The sequence below is a fragment of the Nelumbo nucifera genome, chromosome 8, assembly GCF_055504915.1.
Source record: "Nelumbo nucifera cultivar China Antique chromosome 8, China Antique-T2T, whole genome shotgun sequence".
NCBI classification, from domain to species: Eukaryota; Viridiplantae; Streptophyta; class Magnoliopsida; order Proteales; family Nelumbonaceae; genus Nelumbo; species Nelumbo nucifera.
In genome coordinates, this window is record NC_142656.1 from 33,847,711 (window position 1) to 33,871,972 (window position 24,262).

The 24,262-nt window shown below is 40.5% G+C and overlaps 1 protein-coding gene across 1 annotated transcript in view; it reads right to left on the reverse strand.

Moving 5' to 3' along the window:
* The window catches only part of LOC104603181 (pentatricopeptide (PPR) repeat-containing protein / CBS domain-containing protein), a 110,610-nt gene that overhangs the window by 80,961 nt on the left and 5,387 nt on the right, over positions 1-24,262 (reverse strand). Inside the window, exons 3-6 of the mRNA XM_010267152.3 lie at positions 4,387-4,519; positions 3,718-3,815; positions 3,334-3,495; positions 3,156-3,224 (exon numbers count right to left, since the gene is read on the reverse strand). Of these exons, the coding sequence (XP_010265454.1) occupies positions 3,156-3,224; positions 3,334-3,495; positions 3,718-3,815; positions 4,387-4,519 (462 nt within the window). The remainder of the gene's footprint in view (positions 1-3,155; positions 3,225-3,333; positions 3,496-3,717; positions 3,816-4,386; positions 4,520-24,262) is intronic.

Sequence of the window (24,262 nt, forward strand, 5' to 3'; positions counted from 1 at the left end):
TGGGTTATTCGTCCACCCAAAAGGGTTATAAGTGTTACCACCCACCTACTAAAAAATTTTGTCTCTATTGATGTCACTTTTGAAGAAAAAACACCATATTTCACTCAACCTTATCTTCAGGGGGAGTCTTTGTCATTCATTGAAGATAAGGACAGAGAATTGTTCCCGCTTGGTCTACCTACAGTTTCTCAACACCCAAACTCAGCATCTATACCAGTTCAATCCGTATCTGCACCTATCGAACCACCTCAAACCAAACCAACTTCTTCACCCATTCATGCCAGACCCATGACAAAGAATGATGAACTTTGTGACTCTATGAGATTGCAGGTATATTCAAGAAGAAGAAACCAGGATCCTAATCTTGTGCAGGTTCAAGATTCAACTCCTAATCCTGAGAATGAAGTAAATACAGTTCCAGAAATTTCTTCTGAATTAGCATCTGACCAAGATCTTCCTATTGCCCTTAGGAAAGGCACAAGAGAATGCACTAAACATCCCTTATATCCCTTAGCAAATTTTGTGTCCTTTAAAAAATTCTCACCATCACATAGGAGTTTCCTAGTTAGTCTAAACACCATTCATATTCCTAATACTTTATCTGAGGCATTATCTAATGAGAAATGGAAAGATGCTATGAGAGAAGAGATGCAGGCTCTAGATAAGAATCAAACATGGGAAATTGTTGACCTACCACCAGGAAAGAAACCCGTGGGCTGCAAGTGGGTTTTCACAGTAAAGTACAAGTCAGATGGCTCTCTAGAAAGATACAAGGCAAGACTCGTGGCAAAAGGATATACACAAACCTATGGTGTTGACTATCAGGAGACATTCGCTCCAGTGGCTAAGATGAATACGGTAAGAATTTTGTTATCACTAGCAGCTAACTTCGACTGGTACTTGGAGCAATTTGATGTAAAGAATGCTTTTCTTCACGGTAATTTAGAGGAGATATACATGGATATTCCTCCGGGCTTCAAAGGAAATCTAAAAGGAAATAAAGTTTGCAGGTTGAAAAAAGCACTATATGGTCTCAAGCAATCACCTAGGGCGTGGTTTGGAAGATTTACTAAAGTTATGCTTGCCATTGGATACAAACAAAGTCAGGGAGATCATACACTCTTTATAAAGCATTCGGATGTAGGGGGAGTCACGGCTCTTCTGGTATATGTCGATGACATAATTGTCACAGGAAATGATGAAAAGGAGAAGGAAGCCTTGAGAAGATGCCTAGTCAAAGAATTCGAAATAAAAGAACTTGGGAGATTGAAGTATTTTCTAGGGATTGAAGTAGCTCATTCCAGAGAAGGCATCTTTATCTCACAACAGAAATATGTAACAGATCTTTTAAGAGAGACAGGAAAGTTAGCATGCAAACCATCCTCCACACCGATTGAGCCAAATCACAAATTGGGAGAAGCAAATGAAGATCCAGCCGTGAATAGGGAAATGTACCAAAGATTAGTAGGAAAACTTATATATCTTGCCCACACAAGGCCAGACATAGCATATGCCGTGAACGTGGCTAGCCAGTTTATGCACAACCCGAAAGAGGTTCACCTACAGGCAGTCTATAGGATACTACATTACCTAAAGGCTAATCCTGGCAAAGGAATCTTGTTTAAAAGAAATACTGGATTAACCCTAGAGGCATACACCGATGCAGATTATGCAGGCTCTCCCATGGATAGGCGGTCCACTACAGGTTACTGTACATTCCTTGGAGGAAATCTTGTGACATGGAGGAGTAAGAAGCAGAATGTGGTAGCTAGATCAAGTGCGGAGGCAGAATTCAGGGCAATGGCTCAGGGAGTATGTGAATTACTATGGCTCAAGATAATTTTGGAAGACCTAAAGATCAGATGGAAAGGTCTAATGAGATTATTCTGTGACAACAAGTCAACTATTAACATTGCTCACAATCCCGTCCAACATGACAGGACAAAGCACATTGAGATAGATAGGCATTTCATAAAGGAAAAGCTGAATAGTGGATTAATTTGCACTCCATACGTCTCAACGAATGGTCAACTGGCAGATGTGCTGACAAAAGGGCTTTGCAATGTGGCATTCCAAGGACTTATCTCCAAGCTAGGAATGAAAGATGCATATTCACCAACTTGAGGGGGAGTGTTGGAAAGTAGAAGATTGACTCTCTGATTGATTCTCCATAATTTTAGGTCCATCAGTTTAGGAAACTTAATTTCCTAGAATCATGGGATATCCTAGAATCATGGGATATTAATTGGAGAATCCCACTGATATAGAAATTAGTTTTTTAGGAAAAGTTAGTTTCCTATTTTATCACCCTGTAAATTAGCTCTGTAATTCTATATAAAGTTGTGTATATGCTCCTTCCAAGACAATACAATCAATTCATTTTTTCCCTCAAATTTTCACATATTCAAATGGTTCACATCTGTGGGTAGCTAATGGGTGGGCTTCCCTTCAACGCACACCCAACCCAATCCACCTAATTCCCTCCCCTACTAACAACTGGGTAAACAAATTAGGAACAGGACAAAACAATGGATATTTTGATGTAGGACAACAAGGAGAAAGCCCTATTATGGTGAATGCAGTAGGAAAAAGTGGGAGAAATAAGGGTCTGAATTTTGACAGAAAGACTTCGGTCTGAAATATGGTAGAAAGAAAAGAAACATTTCACCTTGTGGAAAAGAGAGAGAGAGAGAGAGAGAGGAAAAAAAGACAACACACTATTACCTGCAATCAACTGTAAAATAAACCTATATTCCATTAAATCAATTCAAAAGGGTGGCCCAGTGCACAAGGCTCCTGCCAATGCAGGGTCTGCGTATGGACAGATGTACACAGCCCTACCCCTGCACATTTAAAGAGGCTGTTTCCAAGATTTGAACCCTCATCACCTGGTCGCAATGGAGCAACCCAACCATTGCATCAAGGCCCACCCTCATTAAATCAACTCTAGATACCCATTATTAATCCTTTTAAAATGAACTTATAATACCCAAAATTACCTAAATAGTAAATCACAAGTTTATTTAAAAAGTAATTTAGGAAAAAAATACATATAGCAACACCTTTAGACAACAGTTAAAGGCACGAATACTCCCATTTTTGAGCCAAACAACTGTTTTTGTGCTTCTCTAACACTCATGAACTTGATAACTGACCTTAATTAATATAGTGTAAGTGATAACATCAGGAAGAAGATGATGATGTTTAGCATTATCTGCTTGATCCTGGAAAAAGAAAAACGTAAATAATTATTTGCAAATGATGGAGAAAGTTTTTGCATAATGAAAAAAAAAATGCAGCTCTACACTAGCCTTTGAAGTACTTGATTGGGACCTTCATTTCTAAAAACAGGTGCATTGCAGCGTCCATTCTCCCAGACTTAACACATGCAAAGATCATAGTGTTATAAGTGAGCTTATCAGGCTTCAATCCTTGGCGTAGTATTTCATCATACAAAGATAAAGCATGCTGAGGAAAACCCATGTTTATATATCCCTGGAGAATGAAAGTTCAAACTCTTAGGCAAAGGATCATTTATTTGTGAGTTTATAAAGATTTTGTATTCAGAAAGCAGAAATCCAAGTCCAGGAGAACATGCCATGCACTGCTGAATTAACTAGAAAACATAGACCACAACATATGTACGACAAAAAAAAATGAAAAATGAGGCTAATGCAGCAAACTACTATCTTAATAAAGAAAATATCAGAAGAAAACCTTCATCAGTAAATTGTACACTATGATTGAAGGGCCATCACATTCATTTAGAACAACACGATAACGTGCAAGCAGACCATTAGCACGGCGTAGATCTCCTGCACTAATCAAAAGTTAGGAAGAATGTCTCAATAAGAAGGAAATCTTGTGAGAGACAATATCAGCAGAATACCCCTCTGGTCATACAATACAATAACAGCAGCAGACTAATAAAGTAAATAATGAAAAATAAATAAATATGAGCTGTCTCAACAATCTAAATGTGAATTGCTTTTTCATGATGAGCTCCTTGAGCTTTAAATTTTGGCACCACTAGCATAATTTTATAGGGCACACCCAACTGTCTAACATGTTTGATTTCAACCAAGCAGATCAATTTATACTTCATAAGGCCATGAAAATAGCACTTATCAGGAAACAGTTTGCAATATTGAAATCTGAAAAAGAAAAAGCAAACAAAAATGAAGTTTATCTCTTGATTAGTAGTATAGTATATATACAAGCATGAGAACATCTACAACAATATTTTTTTTTGATCAATACATCTACAACAATATTTGATTAATAACAAACTCAAGCATTTTATTTTCTTGGAAAATGAAATTTCATGCTGAGACATTTTCCACAGTTAAAGGATGTTATACATATTATTATCACTCTAACGCTTACCTGCTTCAATCAACGCATTTAACAGACCATACATGAGTGGTGGGGACAACTTTGGACTTCCCACAGCAGTACCTTGTTCCACGGATTCAAGTATGCGAAATGCTTCATCAACTTTTCTAGCCTCACCCAAGCCCTTGACAGGAAAAAGGAACATAGGAAAAAAAATGTACAGATTAAAAAAACTAAGAATCATAACAAACATCCTATGAATACAAGATTAAATGCCAACATGACACAAGACTTCCATTTTTATGGAGGGCTGACAAGTCAAAAGCTGTGTCAGTGATGCAGATGCAGAAGCAAGGAAAGAATTGAAGAGAAAACAAACAACATTTATTTTTGGGATTTAGGATATTGGTACTGTTTCTGCTTTTTTATTTTTAGTTTCGGGTTAAGAATAAGGTTCTGCTTTTTAGATTGCTATTTCGAAATTACTATTTATAGTAACTCTCGCACTTATTATTTATAGTAACTCGTGTACTTACTATTTATAGTACTTCTTGTGGTTGCTATTTTTAGTAAACTTGCGGTTTACTGTTTTTACTAATTTCTGATGTATTTAAATTAAAAGTAGTTATAGATGAATTAGAAAAGTGTTATTAGATTTGTTTAGGAGTTGAAGTCATTATTTAAGTGTTCTAATGGGTTAGTTATGGATTTGTCTTAGTTCTAAAGTAAGTAGCTGTTGTGTTGGGTCAATTTCCTAGTCCAAATTGGAGACTAAAAGGGGACATCCGAGTCAGTAAGTTGAGTCTATAAAAAGTCATTGTAATTGGAGTTCAAAGAAGCGATTTGATGAAATAAAGATTGGTTTAGTGAATTCTGGTTGTTGCCAGAAGTTTCTTTATCTTTTTTTTTTCATCTCTCTCTCTCTCTCATACTTCTTCTAAGTGATCTATCTCTTGCTGTTCTTCCTAACAGCAAGAGTTTACCTCTCTCTTCTAATTCCTTGCTTATTCTTTGGTGCACAACAAGAAGCCTACTTGCTTTTCCCTCCATATTCTTCATCTCTAATCACCCCACAGCCCCTCATTCTCTCCACAAAGCCCACCACCACATCCTAAATTAGTAGGACCCTAACCCATCCTACATCAGTTTGGTATAAGAGACAAACCCCAAGATGTTAGTGTCATATCAAGAGGTACCAAAGCCATATCAGAGTTAAATTAAGAGGTATCAGAGCCAAACCACAAGATATTAGTGTCATATCAAGAGGCATCAGAGTCATATCAGAATTAAAACAATAGGTATCATAGCCATATCAGAGTTAAATCAAGAGGTCTCGGAGCCTACCATGAAAACATGATGAACCCTACTATGAAAGAAGTCAATGCCAAGCTTGATGATTTGATTCATAGCTATGAAGAAGAAAAGGGTCAACTCCTTGGTCGAATTAATTCTATGGCATCTGTAAGGCGATGGTGATGGTGGTCTAGGCTCTGAAGTCGAGATGGAAAAGGAAGTAGGAGTTAGGATTTGGCCAGAGAAAAGCTTCAACCAGAATGACTACCAGTGGTGAAGGGAATAAAGGAATGAACGAATCCCTTCTCCATCAGAAGGACTACTATTTATAGACATGGAGAAAGGCTAGTAGAGTGTCTCAGCATAAAATTTCCCTCAATGTTCTTATTGCAGAGGCTGCAACTCAAGATAAAGTTGAAGAGGAAGAAAGACAACCCGATAAAGATCCATATATTATTAAAGCAATAGAGTCTCCTCTTAAGCCTAAGGAAGAAGTTCATGAGGGAATGTGCCAAATGTTTGAAAAACAACTTCATCCAAAACGTAAAGATTGGCATTTCCTGATGGTTTCTTTAAAGAGGTCATTGCAGATCAAGAAGAGCTTCATCACATTGATATGGTGATTCCTGAAGACAAAGACATAACCTTTTATGTTGCCGATTTTATCACCCTTATGATCCCCGGCACCAGGATGAAGCAATTATTGATTCTTCCTCTCTTCAAAACTTGAGAATATCTTTGAAACAGGGGAGAATGATGCAGATGCAAAAGAATTCATAGGACTTACTACTATTTATAGCAACTCTCGGACTTATTTGTTCTTCTAAGTGATCTGTCTCTTTGCTGTTCTCCCTAACAGAAAGAGTTTACCTCTCTCAATGCAGATGCAAAAGAATTCATAGGACTTACTACTATTTATATCAACTCCCGGACTTATTTGTTCTTCTAAGTGATCTGTCTCTTTGCTGTTCTCCCTAACAGAAAGAGTTTACCTCTCTCTTCTAATTTCTTACTCATTCTTTGGTGCACAACAAGAACCCTACTTGCTTTTCCCTCCATATTCTTCATCTCTAATCACCCCCAGAGCCCCTCATTCACCCCACAAATCCCACCATCATATCTTAAATTAGTAGAACTCTAACACATCCTACATCAGTCAGACTTGCCAAAGTCTTCAACACCTTGACTGTACAAGTGAGGAACTTACCAGAATCAACAAAGTTGGTCCTCCAAAATAATGAAATCACTATCACTACTCATGCACATCCTTGAGATCAGTCATGGCTACTTAGATGCAAGTTAGGTATAGCCTTGCAGTTATTTACAAAGTGACTATTATAGCCCTATTGTCATAAACAACCCATGTAAGAAAAGATAGATGGACCATAGAGCTCTTTCTCCTATTTCCTATTTGGGGTTGAATTTACCTAGTTTGAATTAACAGTACAGTAGTTTGTTTTATCACACCAGCCTCAAAGGTCAATTAAAGGATAAATTCATTTTTCCCTGAAATTTAATAAATTAATACTTACAAGAAAAATTCAGCATCCTCCTGTATGGATGGGCTTTATATGGTTAATGATAATGGAACCATGTATGACATATTTGTGTCTTGCTTATATCAAAAGAAGAACAGAAAAATGATTACAATTTAGGCCTTGAAAAACCCCTTTAGGATGGATAGCCAAAAAACAACTGTCAGATGTAGAACAGACGAACAAGATAGGAGGAAGGAGGAAATCAAGGATCTGAACCATGAGAGAAAGATTCAAATCTAAAATAGCGAAGAAAGAGAGAAAGATTGCACTTTTAGGAGAAAAGTGAAAAAAAAAAAAAGACAGAAAAAAAATAACAACCTTGCTGGTGGATTTAGGTATTAAGACTAATGGTCCTAAAAGCTATATTGCGATAATAAGATTGCACCAACTATTGCTCATAATCCCATGCAGCCCTCACCAAACACATTGAGGTGGACAGACACTGTCAAGAGAAGATTGCTAGTAGAGAAATTTTCCTTCCATGTGTTCAATCTCAAGGCCAACTAGCAGATATTCTAACCAAAGTTGTTCCAAATTTGAAGTTTGACGAGGACATACACAAGATGGGTATGTACTCTGCTTGAAGGGAAGTGTTAAAAGGAAACCACATTTATAATCAGGGGCATTTTTATTCCTCTTCTACTAATTAGGGGTATCATTGTCATTTCATTTGGCCTTTTCTCTATGTTGTAAGGCTTATTTAATTGTTACTTTGTAGTTGTTGTTAGTAGGCTGACATCTTAAGATACTGTCAGTTAGTTACTTTTCTTTTTTTCTTATTAGTTTGGTTCTAGGGTGTGTCGCCAGGGGCATACTTGTAATTTCTATTCTTTTTATTAAGTTAATATAAATAAAGAACTGGCGGCAGCTAGTAGTGATTTTTCTTTTCCTCTCAATCGTATCTCCCTTTTCTTCTCTTTCTCTCTCTCTCTCTCATCTTCCACTCTCCATGAATGATTACATGGTATCAGAGCAAGGTTTTCTGGGTTGTAAAAGACCTTCATCCCTCCTGTTTTGAACCTGCTTCGCCTTTCCTTCCTTCTTTAAATTCTTGGACGTGGAAGACAAAGAAACCCTTGCAGATTACTGGCGGCACCTCCTGTGGTTTTTTCCTTGGTCGTAATATCAAGGAAACCCTAATCGGAGAAGGGCGATGCTGATAGAGACTCTCTTCCTTCTCTATTCGATGTTGTGAAGTCGATTTCAGGTTGGCACCTTCGTACAGGTGTTGGACAGGTGTGTTCTTGTTTTTGTCTTTTTTGGCCAATGGTGTGAAGGGCTTATTCCTTGGTTCTATATATTTGTTTGGATGTTGGACTATTAGACTGTATGAGTCTGCAGTCGGACTGATAGTAATGTCTGCCTTGGTTGTGTTGGACTGATTACTGGGCTGGTTTAATGATTGAACCATCTCAGAGTTGATTTCAGTAGTGTCTTGTTCTCTTCCTCACATCCTAGAAGTAAATTCCTTGAGGGTTGGTACTTTGCTTGTGGCTGTAGTGTAGTTGTGTGGTGTTTGGACTGTTTTCAACAGTGCCCTATGGCAAATTATGAATCAACTCCATCGGGGGTTACACCGACCCGCAACACAGCTAGTATGGGAGGTGAAAACATGATGTTTCCCATGCCAATTACCCCTTTAAATGGTCTGAACTACCTGGAGTGGGCTAAAAGCGTAAAACTCTATGTAACGGCAAGGGGTAAAGCTGGTTAATAAATGGAAGGGTGAAAGAACCCAAAGGTGAGACAGTTGAACATGATAGGTGGGACCAAGAAAACAGTATGGTGATGTCTTGGCTCCTCGCAACCATGGAACCTGATGTGAAGAACTTTATGTGGGCAGACACCGCTAATGAGATCTGGGAACAGGCCAAAACTACCTATTCTGAGCAAAGGCATTATGCCAAGGTTTACCAGTTACAAGCTGAATCTTTAACCTGTAAACAGGGAAACCGTAGTTTGTCTTCATATTATTCAGCCCTTACCTCCATATGGAAAGAATTGGATCATTATCAGGCTATAGAGTGGAAACATGATGATAATGCTAAGGCCTACAGAAAGCTGGTCTCTCAGCAACGTGTGTTTGCCTTCTTGTTGGGACTGAACCCTGCATATGAACCGTTGAGGGTTCAGATCCTAGGAAGCTGTTAGTAAACCCTAGTTGATTCTAGGTCAAAGTAGAGAACAAGAAAGAAGAAAGAAAAGAGAAAGAAGAAGAAGAGTATTCAGCCAGACTAGAAGAGAGAATGTAAAATCACACCTCTCCTAGCCAACCCACTTGAATTTATTCAAAAAACTTAGAGTTACAAAAAAGACTATTTTGTCCCTCATAGAGGATGGGACACATAACTTAAACTCAAATACAATAGACCTTTCACTTTCAAGAAGATAAACCAGAATGACCAAAATACCCCTGACTCGAGCATTCTAACACTCCCCCTCAAGCTGGAGAGTATATATCATATAGTCCTAGCTTGTTACAAATGTAATTTATTCTTCCCCGAGACAATCCCTTTGTGAAGAGATCTGCCCACTGATTTCCTGAGCTCACATGAGATGTAGTTATTACCCCACTTATCACTTTCTCTCTCACAAAGTGACAATCCACCTCAATATGTTTAGTTCTTTCATGGAAGAGGGGATTGGATGAGATGTGAACAGCAGCTTGGTTATCACAATATAGTTTCATGGGTTTGTCAATTGAGAATCCCATCTCCTGTAGTAAGTTCTTCAGCCATACTAGTTCACATGTGGTATGGGCCATAGCCCTGTACTCTGCTTCTGCACTACTTCTTGCCACCACTGTTTGCTTCTTGCTCTTCCAAGTTACAAGATTGCCACTCAGGAAGGTACAATACCCTGTGGTTGATCTCCTGTCTGATATAGTCAGCCCAGTCAGCATCTGTGTACCCTACTATCTCAAAAGTTCCTCCATTTTGATATAACAAACCACGACCTGGAGCACCCTTTAGGTACCTAACAATTCTCACAATAGCTTCCCAATGAGGAACCCGAGGATGTTGCATAAACTGACTCACCACACTCACAGCAAATGATATATCTGGTCGGGTAATGGTCAGGTAGTTCAACTTTCCCACCAACCTTCTGTATCTTCCAAGATCATCAAACTCTTCACCTGCATCCACACTCAACTTGGCATTGAGTTCCATAGGAGTCTCTGCTGGTTTAGCACCTAACAACCCTGTTTCTTCAAATAGATCAAGAACATATTTTCTCTAACATAGGTTGATCCCCTGTTTTGACCTCGCAACCTCTATTCCTAGGAAATACTTCAGCTTCCCCAGATCTTTCGTATTGAAGTGGTCCTGTAAGAATTTCTTCAGCCTATCAAATCCATTGTTGTCACTTCCAGTTATGACAATATCATCCACATACACGACTAGCAAGATTTTCCCATCCTTTGAGTTATAGCTGAACACAAAATGATCAACCTGACACTGTTTCATCCCAAAGGCCTTCACCACTTCATTGAACCTGCCAAACCATGCACGTGGAGATTGTTTCAGTTCATAGAATGCCTTTTTGAGCCTACACACCTTACCAGCCTCCCCCTGAGCAACAAACCCTGGTGATTGCTCCATATACACTTCCTCAACAAGATCACCATGTAGGAAGGCATTTTTTATGTCAAGTTGTACGAGAGGCCAATCATACATAGCAGCTAATGAAATCAACACCCGAACTAAACCAATTTTAGCCACAGGAGAGAATGTCTCCATATAGTCCACACCATATAATTGAGAATAGCCCTTGGCCACTAACCTTGCCTTCAATCGTTCCACATTGCCATCAAGAAGATACTTCACTGTATAGACCCATTTACACCCAACAATGTGCTTACCAGGAGGAAGAGTGGTGAGTTCCCATGTGTGATTATGTTGTAGAGCAGAGAATTCTTCTTCCATTGCTTGCCGCCACCCTGGGGAGGTAAGGGCTTCCTGTACAGTCTTGGGAATGGGAACAGATGAAAGTAATGATATAAACTTGCAATGAGAAGCAGAAAGGTGAGCAGTGGAAACATAGTCTGAAATGGGATGAGAAGTACAAGTACGTTTACCTTTCCGCAGAACAATAGGGAGATCAAGATATGAGGGAGAAGGAGCAGTAGCAGGATCTGTCGACAGGTGCTGAAGTGGAGGAGGGGCCGAAGCACTTCTGCGGGTATACACTTGAGTAATTGGCAGCCTCTCTGTAGTAACAGGCATATGATGTGCATCTGCAATAGGAATGGGAGCTACGGGAAGAGTGTCCACAACCGGTACAGGAACAGGAACCACAGAGGGAGAAGAAGAGACCCCGGCATCTGAGAAAAATGGAACTGATTCAAAGAAGGTGATATCAGAACACACAAACGATTTATGAGATTTTGGGTTATAACACTTATACCCTTTCTGAGTCCTCGAGTAGCCAAGAAAGATACACTTCGTAGCTCAAGCATCTAGCTTGTCTACTCCAGGCCCCAAGTGTTAAACAAAACAAACACAGCCAAAGACTCTTGAGGCGAGAGGAAATGGAGACAAAGTAGAAAACAACACGGAGAAAGGGGATTGACTTCCAAGGATTGACATGGGCATCCGATTTATCAGAAAACAGGATGTAAGAACAGCATCACTCCAAAAATTCTTTGGGACATTCATATTGATCATCAAGGACTGAGCAGTTTCAAGAAGATGTATATTTTTCCGTTCAGCTACACCGTTTTGTTGCGGGGTGAGGCACAAGAAGTTTGATGAATTATCCCATGATGTTCTAGGTATTGCTGAAATGGTGAGGAGTTGTATTCTTTGGCATTACCGGAGCGAAGTATTTTCATATGAACACCAAACTGAGTGCGTATTTCAGCATGAAATTTTTGAAAAATAGAGAACAATTCACTACGGTCTTTCATAAGATAGATCCATGTCATCCTTGAAAAGTCATCAACAAAGATTAAAAAATAATTATACCCATTGTATGACACCACTTTAACTGGACCCCATACATCAGAATGAACTAAAGCAAAAGGACTTGAGACACGACTATCAATTCTTGGACTAAATGAGACTCGATGATGTTTTCCCAACTAACATGACTCACAATCTAATGATGAAAGATGACTCAAGGAAGGAACCATCAGCTTCAAAACCTTGAGAGAGGGATGACCAAGTCTGCAGTGCATTGGAGAGGAGTAAGAGATGACGGAAAAGCCACTGGGGGGCCACCACCATCAAGATAATACAAACCACCTGCTTCATGCCCTCCACCAATCTTCCTCCCCGTCTTGAGATCCTGAAACACACAAGAAGAATGATAGAAGGTTACAGAACAATTAAGGGACTTGGTTAATCTGCTAACAGACATAAGGTTAAAAGGGAACTTAGGAACATATAAAACAGATGCTAAAGACAAGGAGGAGAGATCAACATCACTAACACCACAGATAGGAAATGTAGAACCATTAGCAAGTGTAACTGTTTGAGATGTGGAGGAGCGAGAAAGGGAAGAAAATACATCAAGAGTCCCAGACATATGGTCCAAGGCTCCAAAGTTAATGATCCAGGGTGAGGCTTTGGAAGCTAAGCAAGCCATACCTGAATGGGCAAGTGTAGCAGTGTTTTGCTGAGATGTTTGAAGGAACTGCTCATATACTGCACGTGGTACACTCACCATTTCCTGCCTAGAAGCACAAGTAGATGTGGAGGGGGTTGGGTCCGTTTGCTGGCTTTCAGTAATTGTGCTACTACTCTTAGACGTAGCATGGTGAGCCCAAGTGTTGGGTGGACCACGCAAATCATAGCAGAAATTAACTGTGTGCCCCTCTAAGCCACAATGTGTACACTTTCTCTCAGCATTACTCCTTCCTTTTCCATGGCCTCCCCCTGACTCTCGGCCTCTAGTCCGGCCACTAGCCCGGTTAAACATGTGTCCACCACGGTTGCTTGGAGGTCCACTGCTACCACCACCACTTCTACTTCCACGACCACTCCCTTTAGTCACTACCAAACCAGATCTATCAGAGAAGGAAGAATGTTCTACCGGCTCAATGGATGTCCTCTTAAGACGAGCAAAAACTTCTACAAGTGAGGGGAGAGCAAATCCCCCCAATATCTGTACTCTGACAGGCTCATACTCAGCCTTCAAGCCCACAAGAAACCTAGTCACATCAAGTTGTTCACGTTGTTGTTGTTGGATCTGGACATCTGATGTTAGAGGGTGATACACATTGAGCTCATTGCGGATGTTCCTCAAACTTGCATAGTACTCTTCTAAGCTTTGACTCCCTAGCTTCAAATTGAAGTATTCTTGGTACAACTGATATACCCTAGTTGTGTTGTCTTGTCCAGAGTACAACTTCTTAGCATGATCCCAAATTTCTTTGGCTGTATCTAGGAACATGAAGTTCACACTAATCTTTGGTTCCATGTTGTTCCAAAGCCATGTCATTATTTGTGCATCTTCTTGTTCCCAGTCACTGAACCCAGGGGAATCAGAGGGAGGTTTCTCCTCTCTCACATGTTTACTTTCCTCTTGGCCTTCAAGAACACCTCCACGGATTTTGCCCATGGTACATAATTCTCACCATTCAACTTGATGGATGTCATTTAAATACGTAGATAATCTGGAGAAGGCATGACGCCTGTTTTGTTGTCATTCCCATCTGCAAATGAAGCCATCTTAATTATTTCACCTTCAAATATACACCACAACCTCACACACTTCACAAGACTTATCTCACTTATGATACCACCAACTCCAACTTCTTCAACTGCACATTACACACTATACACTAAGGCTGAAATCATTCAGTCAACACATCAAACACCTTGACTGCACACTGCAGGACCATTTACCATCAACACGCCAAGGCTGAAATCACTCAGTCATTTCATCGAACACTTGTTCTTCATACTGCAGAACTGATTAAACGCAAGGTCTAGGAGTTCACTTTTAAGCATTTAGAATCATAGATATGTCAGCCACCATGACACAACCACCACCACGCCACTGCTGTCGTGGACTTCAGCAGTCTGCGACTCTTCTTTCAGCACACATATGAGCAAGAAAAAAAAAAGAACTGACTAATATGCATATCAGTCTCACCAAGCTCCACAACAACTAACTTATGAAGCACAAAATAGCATTCACAGTCCACTATTTGAGCACACGACAGCAGTGTTCATACCTGTCTACATTCAGCCCTCTTCTTACACTGAATAGAGGATCTAGTGTACCACTTCAACGACCACCACAGCACCGGCCAGAGGCATTCTCACCTCCAGGCCTTCAAAATGACTCCTTTTTCAGCCCTTTATCGAATCTCCAATCAGGTCGGCTGAAGGATGAAAACTACTGTGAAACTGGTGGCGAACCCAGGAAGAGGACAGTAGCAAGAAGAGAGAACACGAGACCTTATTGCTCCGATACCATGTTAATAAACCCTACTTGATTCTAGGTCAAAGTAGAGAAGAAGAAAGAAGAAAGAAAAGAGAAAGAAGAAGAAGAGTATTCGGCCAGACTAGAAGAGAGAATGTAAAATCACACCTCTCCTAGCCGACCCACTTGAATTTATTCAAAAAACTTAGAGTTACAAGAAATACTATTTTGTCCCTCATAGAAGATGGGACACATAACTTAAACTCAGATACAATAGACCTTTCACTTTCAAGAAGATAAACCAGAATGACCAAAATACCCCTGACTCAAGCATTCTAACAGAAGCAAAGAGTTGTCGTCGGTTCACGAGGTATATTCCCTTGTTCAATCGGAAGAAAGCAGGCAGAGTGTGATGGTTACAGCTGAGGAGGAGCAACAAGTTGCTTTGGCTACAATGAATAATAACTCCATGGGGAAGAAAAGTGACACTAAGAAGACTGATGATAAAGATAAGTTGTTCTGTACCCACTGTCAGCGTTCACGGCATACACGTGACACTTGTTGGGACATCCACGGGAAACCCAAGTGGGCAGTGAAGAATCAAGAACAGGGTAAAGGTCAAGGTCAGAAGAAGATGAAAACAGCACAGAATGCAGCACATGTGGCAACCCAAGATACTCAGGTTGCCAGTAGTACCCGGGACCACCTTAATAATTCTGACCCCAAGGAAGATATAATGAATTCCTTCAGAGAACACCTGGAATCTTATGGTAGGGCTTTGCGACAAATGAACAGCTCAGTCACTGGTACTCCCTCTACTTCATTTGCATCTACTTCAGGTAATACGGCTTCTGCATTCCATGTCACTCCACGGATTCCCCTTGGATCATTGACTCAGGAGCCTCCAACCACATGACCAGTAAGTCGAACTTGTTTCAGACTTATAGCCTTTTGTCAGTAAGGGATAGACTTATAGCCTTTTGCTTTCAATTAGTAGTATTACAAGCTCTTTAAACTGTAATTTAACATTTTTTGCTGACTCATGTGTTTTTCAGGACCTAACTTTTGGGAGGACAATTGATAGAGGGAGCCTAGGAGATGGTTTCTACACTCTCGACAACAAAGTTGGTCTCTCGGTGTCATCCTCAGAGTCACATAGTCAGTCAAATAAGAGTCAAATTTTTTTGTGGCATAGTCGTTTAGGTCATGTTTCTTTTGAAATAATAAAGTCTTTGTTTCCAGTTTTATTTAAGTCGTGTTCAGTGTCAAAGTTCCAGTGTCAAACGTGTCAGTTGAGCAAACAATGTAGAACAACTTTTCACTCAAGTAATAAAAGATCAAATGTTCCTTTTCATGTTGTGTATTCAGATGTATAGGGGCCTAGTAATGTAATCTCTGAGGACGGATATAAGTACTTTATCACATTGATCGATGATTACTCTCGCTATACATGGGTAATTCCTATGCATAGTAGAGACGAAGTTCCAAAGATTGTGAAAGACTTTCAGATGATGGTATTTAATCTCTGAGGGCGCATATAAGTACTTTATCACATTGATCGATGATTACTCTCGCTATACATGGGTAATTCCTATGCATAGTAGAGACGAAGTTCCAAAGATTGTGAAAGACTTTCAGAGGATGGTATTTACGTAGTTCCATGTTGAAATACAGATCTTCCAATCCGACAATGCAAAAGAATACTTCCATGGGGAGCTCAATGAGTTCTTTGTCTCCCACGGATCTATTCATAGGAGCTCATGCGCAAGAACACCACAATAAAATGGTGTTGCAGAGAGAAAAAACAGACACCTCTTTGAGATGGCTCGTGGGATTATGCTACACATGAATGTTCCAAAAAGGTTTTGGGTGGATGCTATACTTGCAGCTGCTTATGTCATCAATCGCATGCCCTCCAAAGTGCTGAACTACATGGCCCCTCATCAGTTATTGTACCCTCAATCTCCTTTATTTTCCATTCCCATGAGAGTCTTTGGTTGTCGTGCCTTTGTCCATGATTTGTCTCCCTCGAGGTAAGTTAGACCCTCGGTCCATTCCTTGTATCTTTCTGGGGTATCCCTCCTCTCAAAATGGGTATCGGTGCTTTGATCCCGTTAATCGTAAGTTTTTTGTATCTATGGATGTGTCCTTCTTTGAGTCTGAGCCATTGATGTGGAGCAGCCAAACACTGGGCAACCGACACCGTTAGACTCCCAGGAGGTAAGTCCACTCCCTAACCCTACTCCTACTATGGATGACCTAGACATTCCTATTGCTCAACGAAAGGGAGTCAGGTCATGCACTACCAAACACCCCATTACCCATTTTGTCTCCTATGATCACATTTCCCCCTCATACCGAGCCTTCCTATCTGCAGTTGATTGCATCCCTGTTCCCAGAAATGTTGCAGAAGCCTTAAAATGCCCTAAATGGACAGATGCCATGAAGGAGGAGATTAATGTTCACAAAAATCAAACTTGGGAATTGGTGGATCTTCCAAAGGGGAAAGACCCCGTGGGGTGTAAATGAGTGTTCACGGTTAAACACAAGGCAGACGGAACAGTTGAAAGGTACAAAGCAAGATTAGTAGCCAAAGGGTACACACAAGTATACGGGGTTGACTATGATGAGACTTTTGCTCCAGTATCTAAGATGAACTCAATTAGGGTTCTCCTGTCTTTAGCTGCTAATCTTGACTGGGAATTGCATCAACTGGGCATAAAGAATGTTTTTCTGAATGATGACTTAGAGGAGGAAGTATACATGGTTCAACCCCCTGGATTGTGTGCCAAGGGAAGTGAAAATAAGGTTTGCAAGCTGCGAAAGTCTCTTTATGGCTTAAAACAATCTCCCAGAGCTTGGTTCAGTAAGTTTCACATGGCAGTTCAGCAGATGGGCTTCAAACAATGTCAGTCTAATCATACACTTTTTGTGAAGAGATGTCAGGAACAGGTTGTTGTATTGATAGTATATGTGGATGATATCATCATTACAGGAAGTTGGAGTTCAGATATACAAAAATTGAAACAATTCCTTGCATCTAAATTTGAAGTGAAAGATCTAGGTCCCCTGAAGTATTTCCTTGGGATTGAAGTTGCCCGCTCAGAAAAGGGTATCTTTATCTCTCAAAGGAAATACACCCTTGATCTATTACAGGGCATAGGCAAATTAGGTGCAAGGCCGGCAGATACTCCCATGGATGTTGACCACAAGTTAGGTGACTGTGATGGTGAACCTCTAAAAGATGTGAAACAATTCCGAAGGTTAGTGGGAAAGCTGATTTATTTGTCCATGACCCATCCAGACATTGCCTATTCCGTTGGGGTCCTAAGCCAATTCATGCACTCTCCTAAGAAACCACACATGGAGGCAGCAGAGAAAGTTCTTAGATACTTGAAAAAGTATCCCGGAACGGGTCTACTATTCAGTAAACACAATCACCTAAAGGTGAAAGTCTTTACAGATGCTGATTGGGCAGGTGCTGTGGATGACAGAAAGTCCACAAGTGGGTATTGCACATTTGTGGGAGGAAATCTAGTGACCTGGAAAAGCAAGAAACAAAGTGTGGTAGCAAGGTCAAGCGCTGAAGCTAAATATAGAGCTATGGCACATGGGGTGGCTGAAGTCCTTTGGCTAAAGAATCTTCTAGGGGAGCTTGGAGTTGTTGTTCATAGTCCTATGTCTCTTTACTGTGACAATAAGGCTGCAATAAATATCGCTAACAACCCTGTCCTACATGAGAGGACCAAGCACATTGAGGTGGACAAACACTTCAAAAGGGAAAAATTGGAAAAAAGGGAATTTTGCATCCCTTATGTCAACTCCAAGGAACAACTTGTTGATGTCCTCACAAAGGGGCTTCCATACTCGCGGCACAATGAGTTATGTGACAAGCTGGGCATGATAGACATATTCAGCCCAACTTGAGGGGGAGTGTTGTAAGGCTTATTTAATTGTTACCTTGTAGTTGTTGTTAGTAGGCTGACTTCTTAAGATACTGTCAATTAGTTACTTTTCTTTTTTTCTTATTAGTTTGGTTCTAGGGTGTGCCGCCAAGGGCATACTTGTAATTTCTATTCTTTTTATTAAGTTAATATAAATAGAGAACTGGCTGCCATAATTTTTCTTTTCCTCTCAATCGTATCTCCCTTTTCTTCTCTTTCTCTCTCTCTCTCGTCTCCCACTCTCCATGAATGATTACACTCTAGTTCTCTTATTCCTCTTCTTTTCTTATTTCACTTCATTTTCTTCATATTACCTACTTTTAGCCATGTTCAAAACTATGGGCTGTGTTCTACTATTTTATATTCTTTTTTGATACTGCCCACTTAGGGGCAGATTTCTCTTTTCATTTAACATTGTAAAATCACTCTTATATAGTGAATAGAATGGAAAACACATCCCGAGACAATTTTATCCCATAGTTGAATTCTCTTTTCATCTCTCTCTTCTTTACCATTCATCATTGATTTTACTGATTGAACTCACCTGAATCAACATTCCAAACCAGTCTTTCATTATTTTATTGAATAAAAAAAAAAAGACAATTTCACTATGTGCTTGAAGAAAAGATTAAGATATGTTAACAAAGTGATTATTGAAGATAAGAACCAATTTTTTATCTTGCTAATTTTTTCATTCAACAACAAATTTGTAATTCATGACTGCAAATAAATATTGATTTTTCCACAGTTTAAAACTTGAGCACAAGTTTCAGATCATATTCCAATTCAGTTAGTCTGTGGTGTTAGAGATAGAATCAGAGCCCCTTTTAAGTTTGAGAATGCCTGCTTTGAAGATGATAATCTCATTCCCTTGCTGAAGACTGTGTGGAAAGACTTGCAGGTAGTTGGAACTAGCTCATTCATCTTGGCAAAAAAACTTGGTGCCATTAAAGCGAGATTAAAAATCTGGAAAATGGAGAAAAACATGAATTCAAAAACTGAAAAGAGAGCTCTTTTGAGTATCATTAAGGAGATTGATTCAGCAGAAGAGTTGGGTCCTTTATCTGAGGAACGTAGACTGAAGAGATTTCAGGCGAAAATGAAGTATGATAAGTTGGTTGTGACTGAAGAAATCAAATGGAGACAGAGAGCTAAAGTGGTTTGGTTAAAAGAAGGGGGTAAAAACACACATTTCTTTAATAAAATGGCAAATGCAAGAGCTAGAGCTTCATCAATCAGTAGGTTGGAAGGGGAGGGAAGAATGGGGGAGTCTAATGCAGAAATGAAGACAGTGGCAACCAACTTTTATAAAGAAGCTTGGACCTTCAGACCATTTCCTAGATTCCTTCCCTTCAATCAGCTGAGTGAAGATCAGTCCACCTTCATTGGGAGACCCCTTCACGGAGGAGGAAATAAAAGCAGCAATTAATATGTTGGCTGATGATAAATCTCCTGGGCCAGATGAACAATTAATATGAAGCAAGATATTCTGAATGTCTTCCAAGGTTTTTATGATAATGCTTCACTGCAAGGGAGTTTAAACACTACTTTTATTACCCTCATTTCAAAGATAGAAGGGGCAGTGAATATTAAAGATTTCAGGCCGATCAGCTTTCTGTACAGCTTTTATAAAATCCTAGACAAAGTCCTTGCTAAGAGAATGAAAGGGGTTTTAGGTAGTGTTATCTCAAACAATCAAAGTGCTTTTGTCCCGGGAAGGTAGATGCTTGATTCAGTTCTTATTGCTAATGAGCTGATTCATTCAAGAAGAGAGGATGTCCCAGGTTTGATTTGCAAACTTGACATTGAGAAGGCTTATGATCATGTCAATTGAAGGTGTGTTGATCTTGTGTTGCAGCATATGAATTTTGGACAGAAATGGAGAAACTGGAATAAAGTGTGTATTACCTCTCTGTAGAGAACACTGATGTGGGCCCCACAGCTACGGTCCCACTGTGTTCGTAGGGTAGAAGGTGTTCTAGTCTTCCTAGGGTTAGCTATTGGTCATTTAGTTGTTTTAGTTGTTATTTATTTCAGTCTTATTTTTGCTCTATTTGTTATGTAAAGACTAAGGGCAGATCTGTCATTTCCATGTAATGAGCATAACCTATAAATATTAATTAAAATGACGGCGGCAGAACATCAAGCTTCTGCTCCTCCTTTTCAACTCTTGTGTTCTACTGCTTCTCCTCCCTCTTCCTCCTCTTTTTTCTTTACCTTCTTATTTTCGAACCTGAAATCCATTAGGGTTCAAGACTGATAACAGTCCTGAACTTCTACTTGGTATCAAAGCTAGGGTTTCTCATGTGAGTCTAGTCCAGCCGACCACATGAGAACCATCTAAGACTGGAAGCTGAGAAAGTAGAGTTCGTTGACTGGTTCTTGGAGATCTCCAGAGGATTAGCAGTTGTTTGAAGAATTGCCACAGTTGCAGCGAGTTGGTGATCAGGAAGAATCAGAGAAGGCTAGGGTTCGAGTAACCTTGGAAGGCAGCGAACAACATCCTATTGTAAGTTTTTTTATTTTCTGAGAGAAGTACTATCAGAGAAGATAGGTTGGACCTATCTAGCAAGGGCGGCCGAACCACTCTAGGGTTTTATCTTTCTATTCTCTAGGGTTTTGTCTTAATCCTGCGGCAAACCCTAGTACTGGACTGAACCTTGTGATCTAATACTGCGGCAAACCCTAATAGTTCTCTGGTTTTGTCTTAATCCTGCGGCAAACCCTAGTACTAGACTGAACCTTGTGATCTAATACTGTGGCAAACCCTAATAGTTCTCTCCTCAACATTGATCAGTTTTAGGGTTTCATATTAACCCTACTACAAGCCTTATCCGTACGGTACTGTCTGGAGTGTACGGCTAAGAATTTGCTTTTAGGACTGATTAAAACCCCAATTCGGCTTCAGCATATCAGATTGTTCTTCAAACTGTTTTTCAGTTTTCTTTTGGGGTTTCGAACTCTTCTAAGGGGGTGAAAACAGTTCGGACTATTGCTGTTGTGTGTGGTTACTGATTTCAGATCAGTTTTATACCTGTTTCATGTACATCTACTGTGAGTACAGATTGGTTCTATACTGATTTTGTGATTGTGGTTGATAGTCCAAGTGCTGTTTTTGACTGTAGTAACCCTAATTTTGAGACTTCTGGTCCTTGACCGAAATGGAGTTTAAGAATCAGGCAGAAGGCAGTATTGGGAACAGCAGTTATGTGGTATGTGGGCATTGTAAAAAACCCAAACACACAAAAGAAACATGTTGGAAGCTACATCCTTATTTGGTCCCGGCAAAGTTAAGAAGCAAGAAGGGTAACGTTCATGTGGCAGTGCATACTAATTCAGCATCCTCGTCCGGTACAAGAGGCACATTCTTAGAGACCTTAGCCGCAGTTCGGGCGGCTCTTATACAGTTGGAAGGGGAAATTGGGAACTCAGCTCAGTCACCATTAGCCCCCACCACATTTGCTTCCGCATATTCAGGTACTCGAGCCTCAGCCAGCCATGCCTCAGCTCCAGGTACCACTGAACCCTGTTGGGTAATAGATTCAGGTGCATCTGACCATATGACTAGCTTGCCTTCATTGTTTACCACTTATCATTTATCATCTGGTAGGGATAAAGTATCTATTGTTGATGGCTCCCTTGTCCCCATTTCTGGCAAGGGCGACATCAAGCTATCGGATACCATCTCCTTGTCTTCTGTCTTACATGTCCCTAAGCTTGATACTAACCTTCTTTCAGTCAGTAGTATTACCAAACACATGAACTGCTCAGAAACCTTCTTCCCTGACCGGTGTGTTTTTCAGGACCTGAAGACAAAGGTGATTGGGACTGGCCGTGAGACAAATGGGATCTATCTGCTCGGGGAGAGTTCTCGTCGGAAAGAGTCAGGGGATAAGAAGTCACTTGTTTCCCAGAGTGTGAGTTCGGTTATGCTTTGGCATAACCGATTGGGTCATTTGTCTTTTCGGTCCTTAAGGAGTTTGTTTCCTAATTTGTTTGAGTCTGTTGAGTTGTCCCAGTTGCAATGTGAAAGTTGTGAGTTTGCTAAACATTGTAGACACTCTTATTCGTTGAGCAATAAAAGGAGCAATCGTCCTTTTGATCTTGTGCATACAGATGTTTGGGGGCCATATCACATTCCTTCCATGGGTGGGTACAGATATTTTCTGTTATTTGTTGATGATCATACCCGGTTTTCTTGGGTTTATCTTATGCGTTCACGAGATGAGGTTCCCGCCCTGACCCAAAACTTTCACCAAATGATCCTAACCCAGTTTGATGCCAAAATCAAAGTTCTTAGATCTGATAATGCAAAGGAATACTTTGCTAAGCCATTGGCATCTTACCTTCTTATTCATGGGTTTATTCACCAGAGCATTTGCCCTCATACATCTCAGCAGAATGGGGTTGCAGAAAGGAATAATAGGCACATCTTGGAGGTGGCTAGAAGCATTATGTTTACCTCCAATGTCCCTATTCGCTTCTGGGGTGATGCTATCCTCACGGCGGTATATCTTATTAATCAGGTTCCTTCCCGGGTTCTTGATATGTCATCTCCTTTTTCCCTTCTATACCCACATGAGGAGTTGTTCACTGTTCCCCTCAAAACATTTGGTTGTACCAGTTTTGTTCAACTTCTCGGTCCCCATCACTCCAAGTTCGAACCCAAGGCCTCCAAATGCATCTTTCTTGGTTATGCACAAACTCAAAAGGGTTACTGCTATTATGATACTGTCTCAGGGAAGAAGTTTGTATCCATGGATGTCACTTTCTTTGAGGAGACACCCTACTATTCTCGGGTCTCTCCTTAGGGGGAGAGTAGTGAGCGTGGAGATTTGGGTCATTTTCTTCAGGGGGAGTGCAGTGAGGGCAGGGTTAATACTTTTGGGGATGTTCCCTTACCTATTCCAGTGGGTGATGAGGGTTGCAGTAGCGAGGGTGGTCAGGGGGATCGGGAGTTGAGAGTCTATCACAGGCGATGCAGGCAGGTTGATCCCGGTCATCAGTAATCCCGGCCAGCTCCAACCTCTTCTACGACTCCAAGTCCAGATATTATAGTCCCAAGGCCCATAGAGACTCCTTCCATTGTTGCTACCTCACCCCCTGCAGATGACCTTGACCTTCCCATTGCCATCCGTAAAGGAAAACGGCATTGCACCACATCTACAGCCCACTACATCTCCCAGTTTTTGTCCTATGGTCGCCTATCTCCCTCCTACCGGTCCTATCTCACTTCCGTTGCTAATGTTCCTATTCCAAGAACAGTGCAAGAAGCCCTATCAGTCCCGGAGTGGAGAGGTGCAATGCAAGTTGAAATGGATGCCCTGTTGAAAAATAATACCTGGGAGCTAGTTGATTTGCCCAAAGGAAAGAAACCAATTGGATGCAGATGGGTATTTACTGTGAAGCACAATGCGGATGGTTCCATTGAGAGGTACAAAGCTCAGCTAGTTGCAAAAGGGTTCACTCAGACTTATGGTATAAATTACTTGGAGACATTTGCCCCGGTAGCCAAGGTGACCACCATTCGGGTTTCTATTATCTCTTGCAGCAAACTACACTTGGCCTTTGTACCAAATGGATGTTAAAAGTGCCTTCCTGAATGGGGACTTGCAGGAAGAGGTTTACATGCAGTTGCCTCCTGGATTCTATGATACAGAGGCAGGTAAGAAGGTCTGTCAGCTCAATAAGGCATTGTATGGTTTGAAGCAGTCACTTAGAGCTTGGTTCGATAGATTCAGACTAGCCCTTGGGAAGTTCGGTTATGTACAGGCCCAG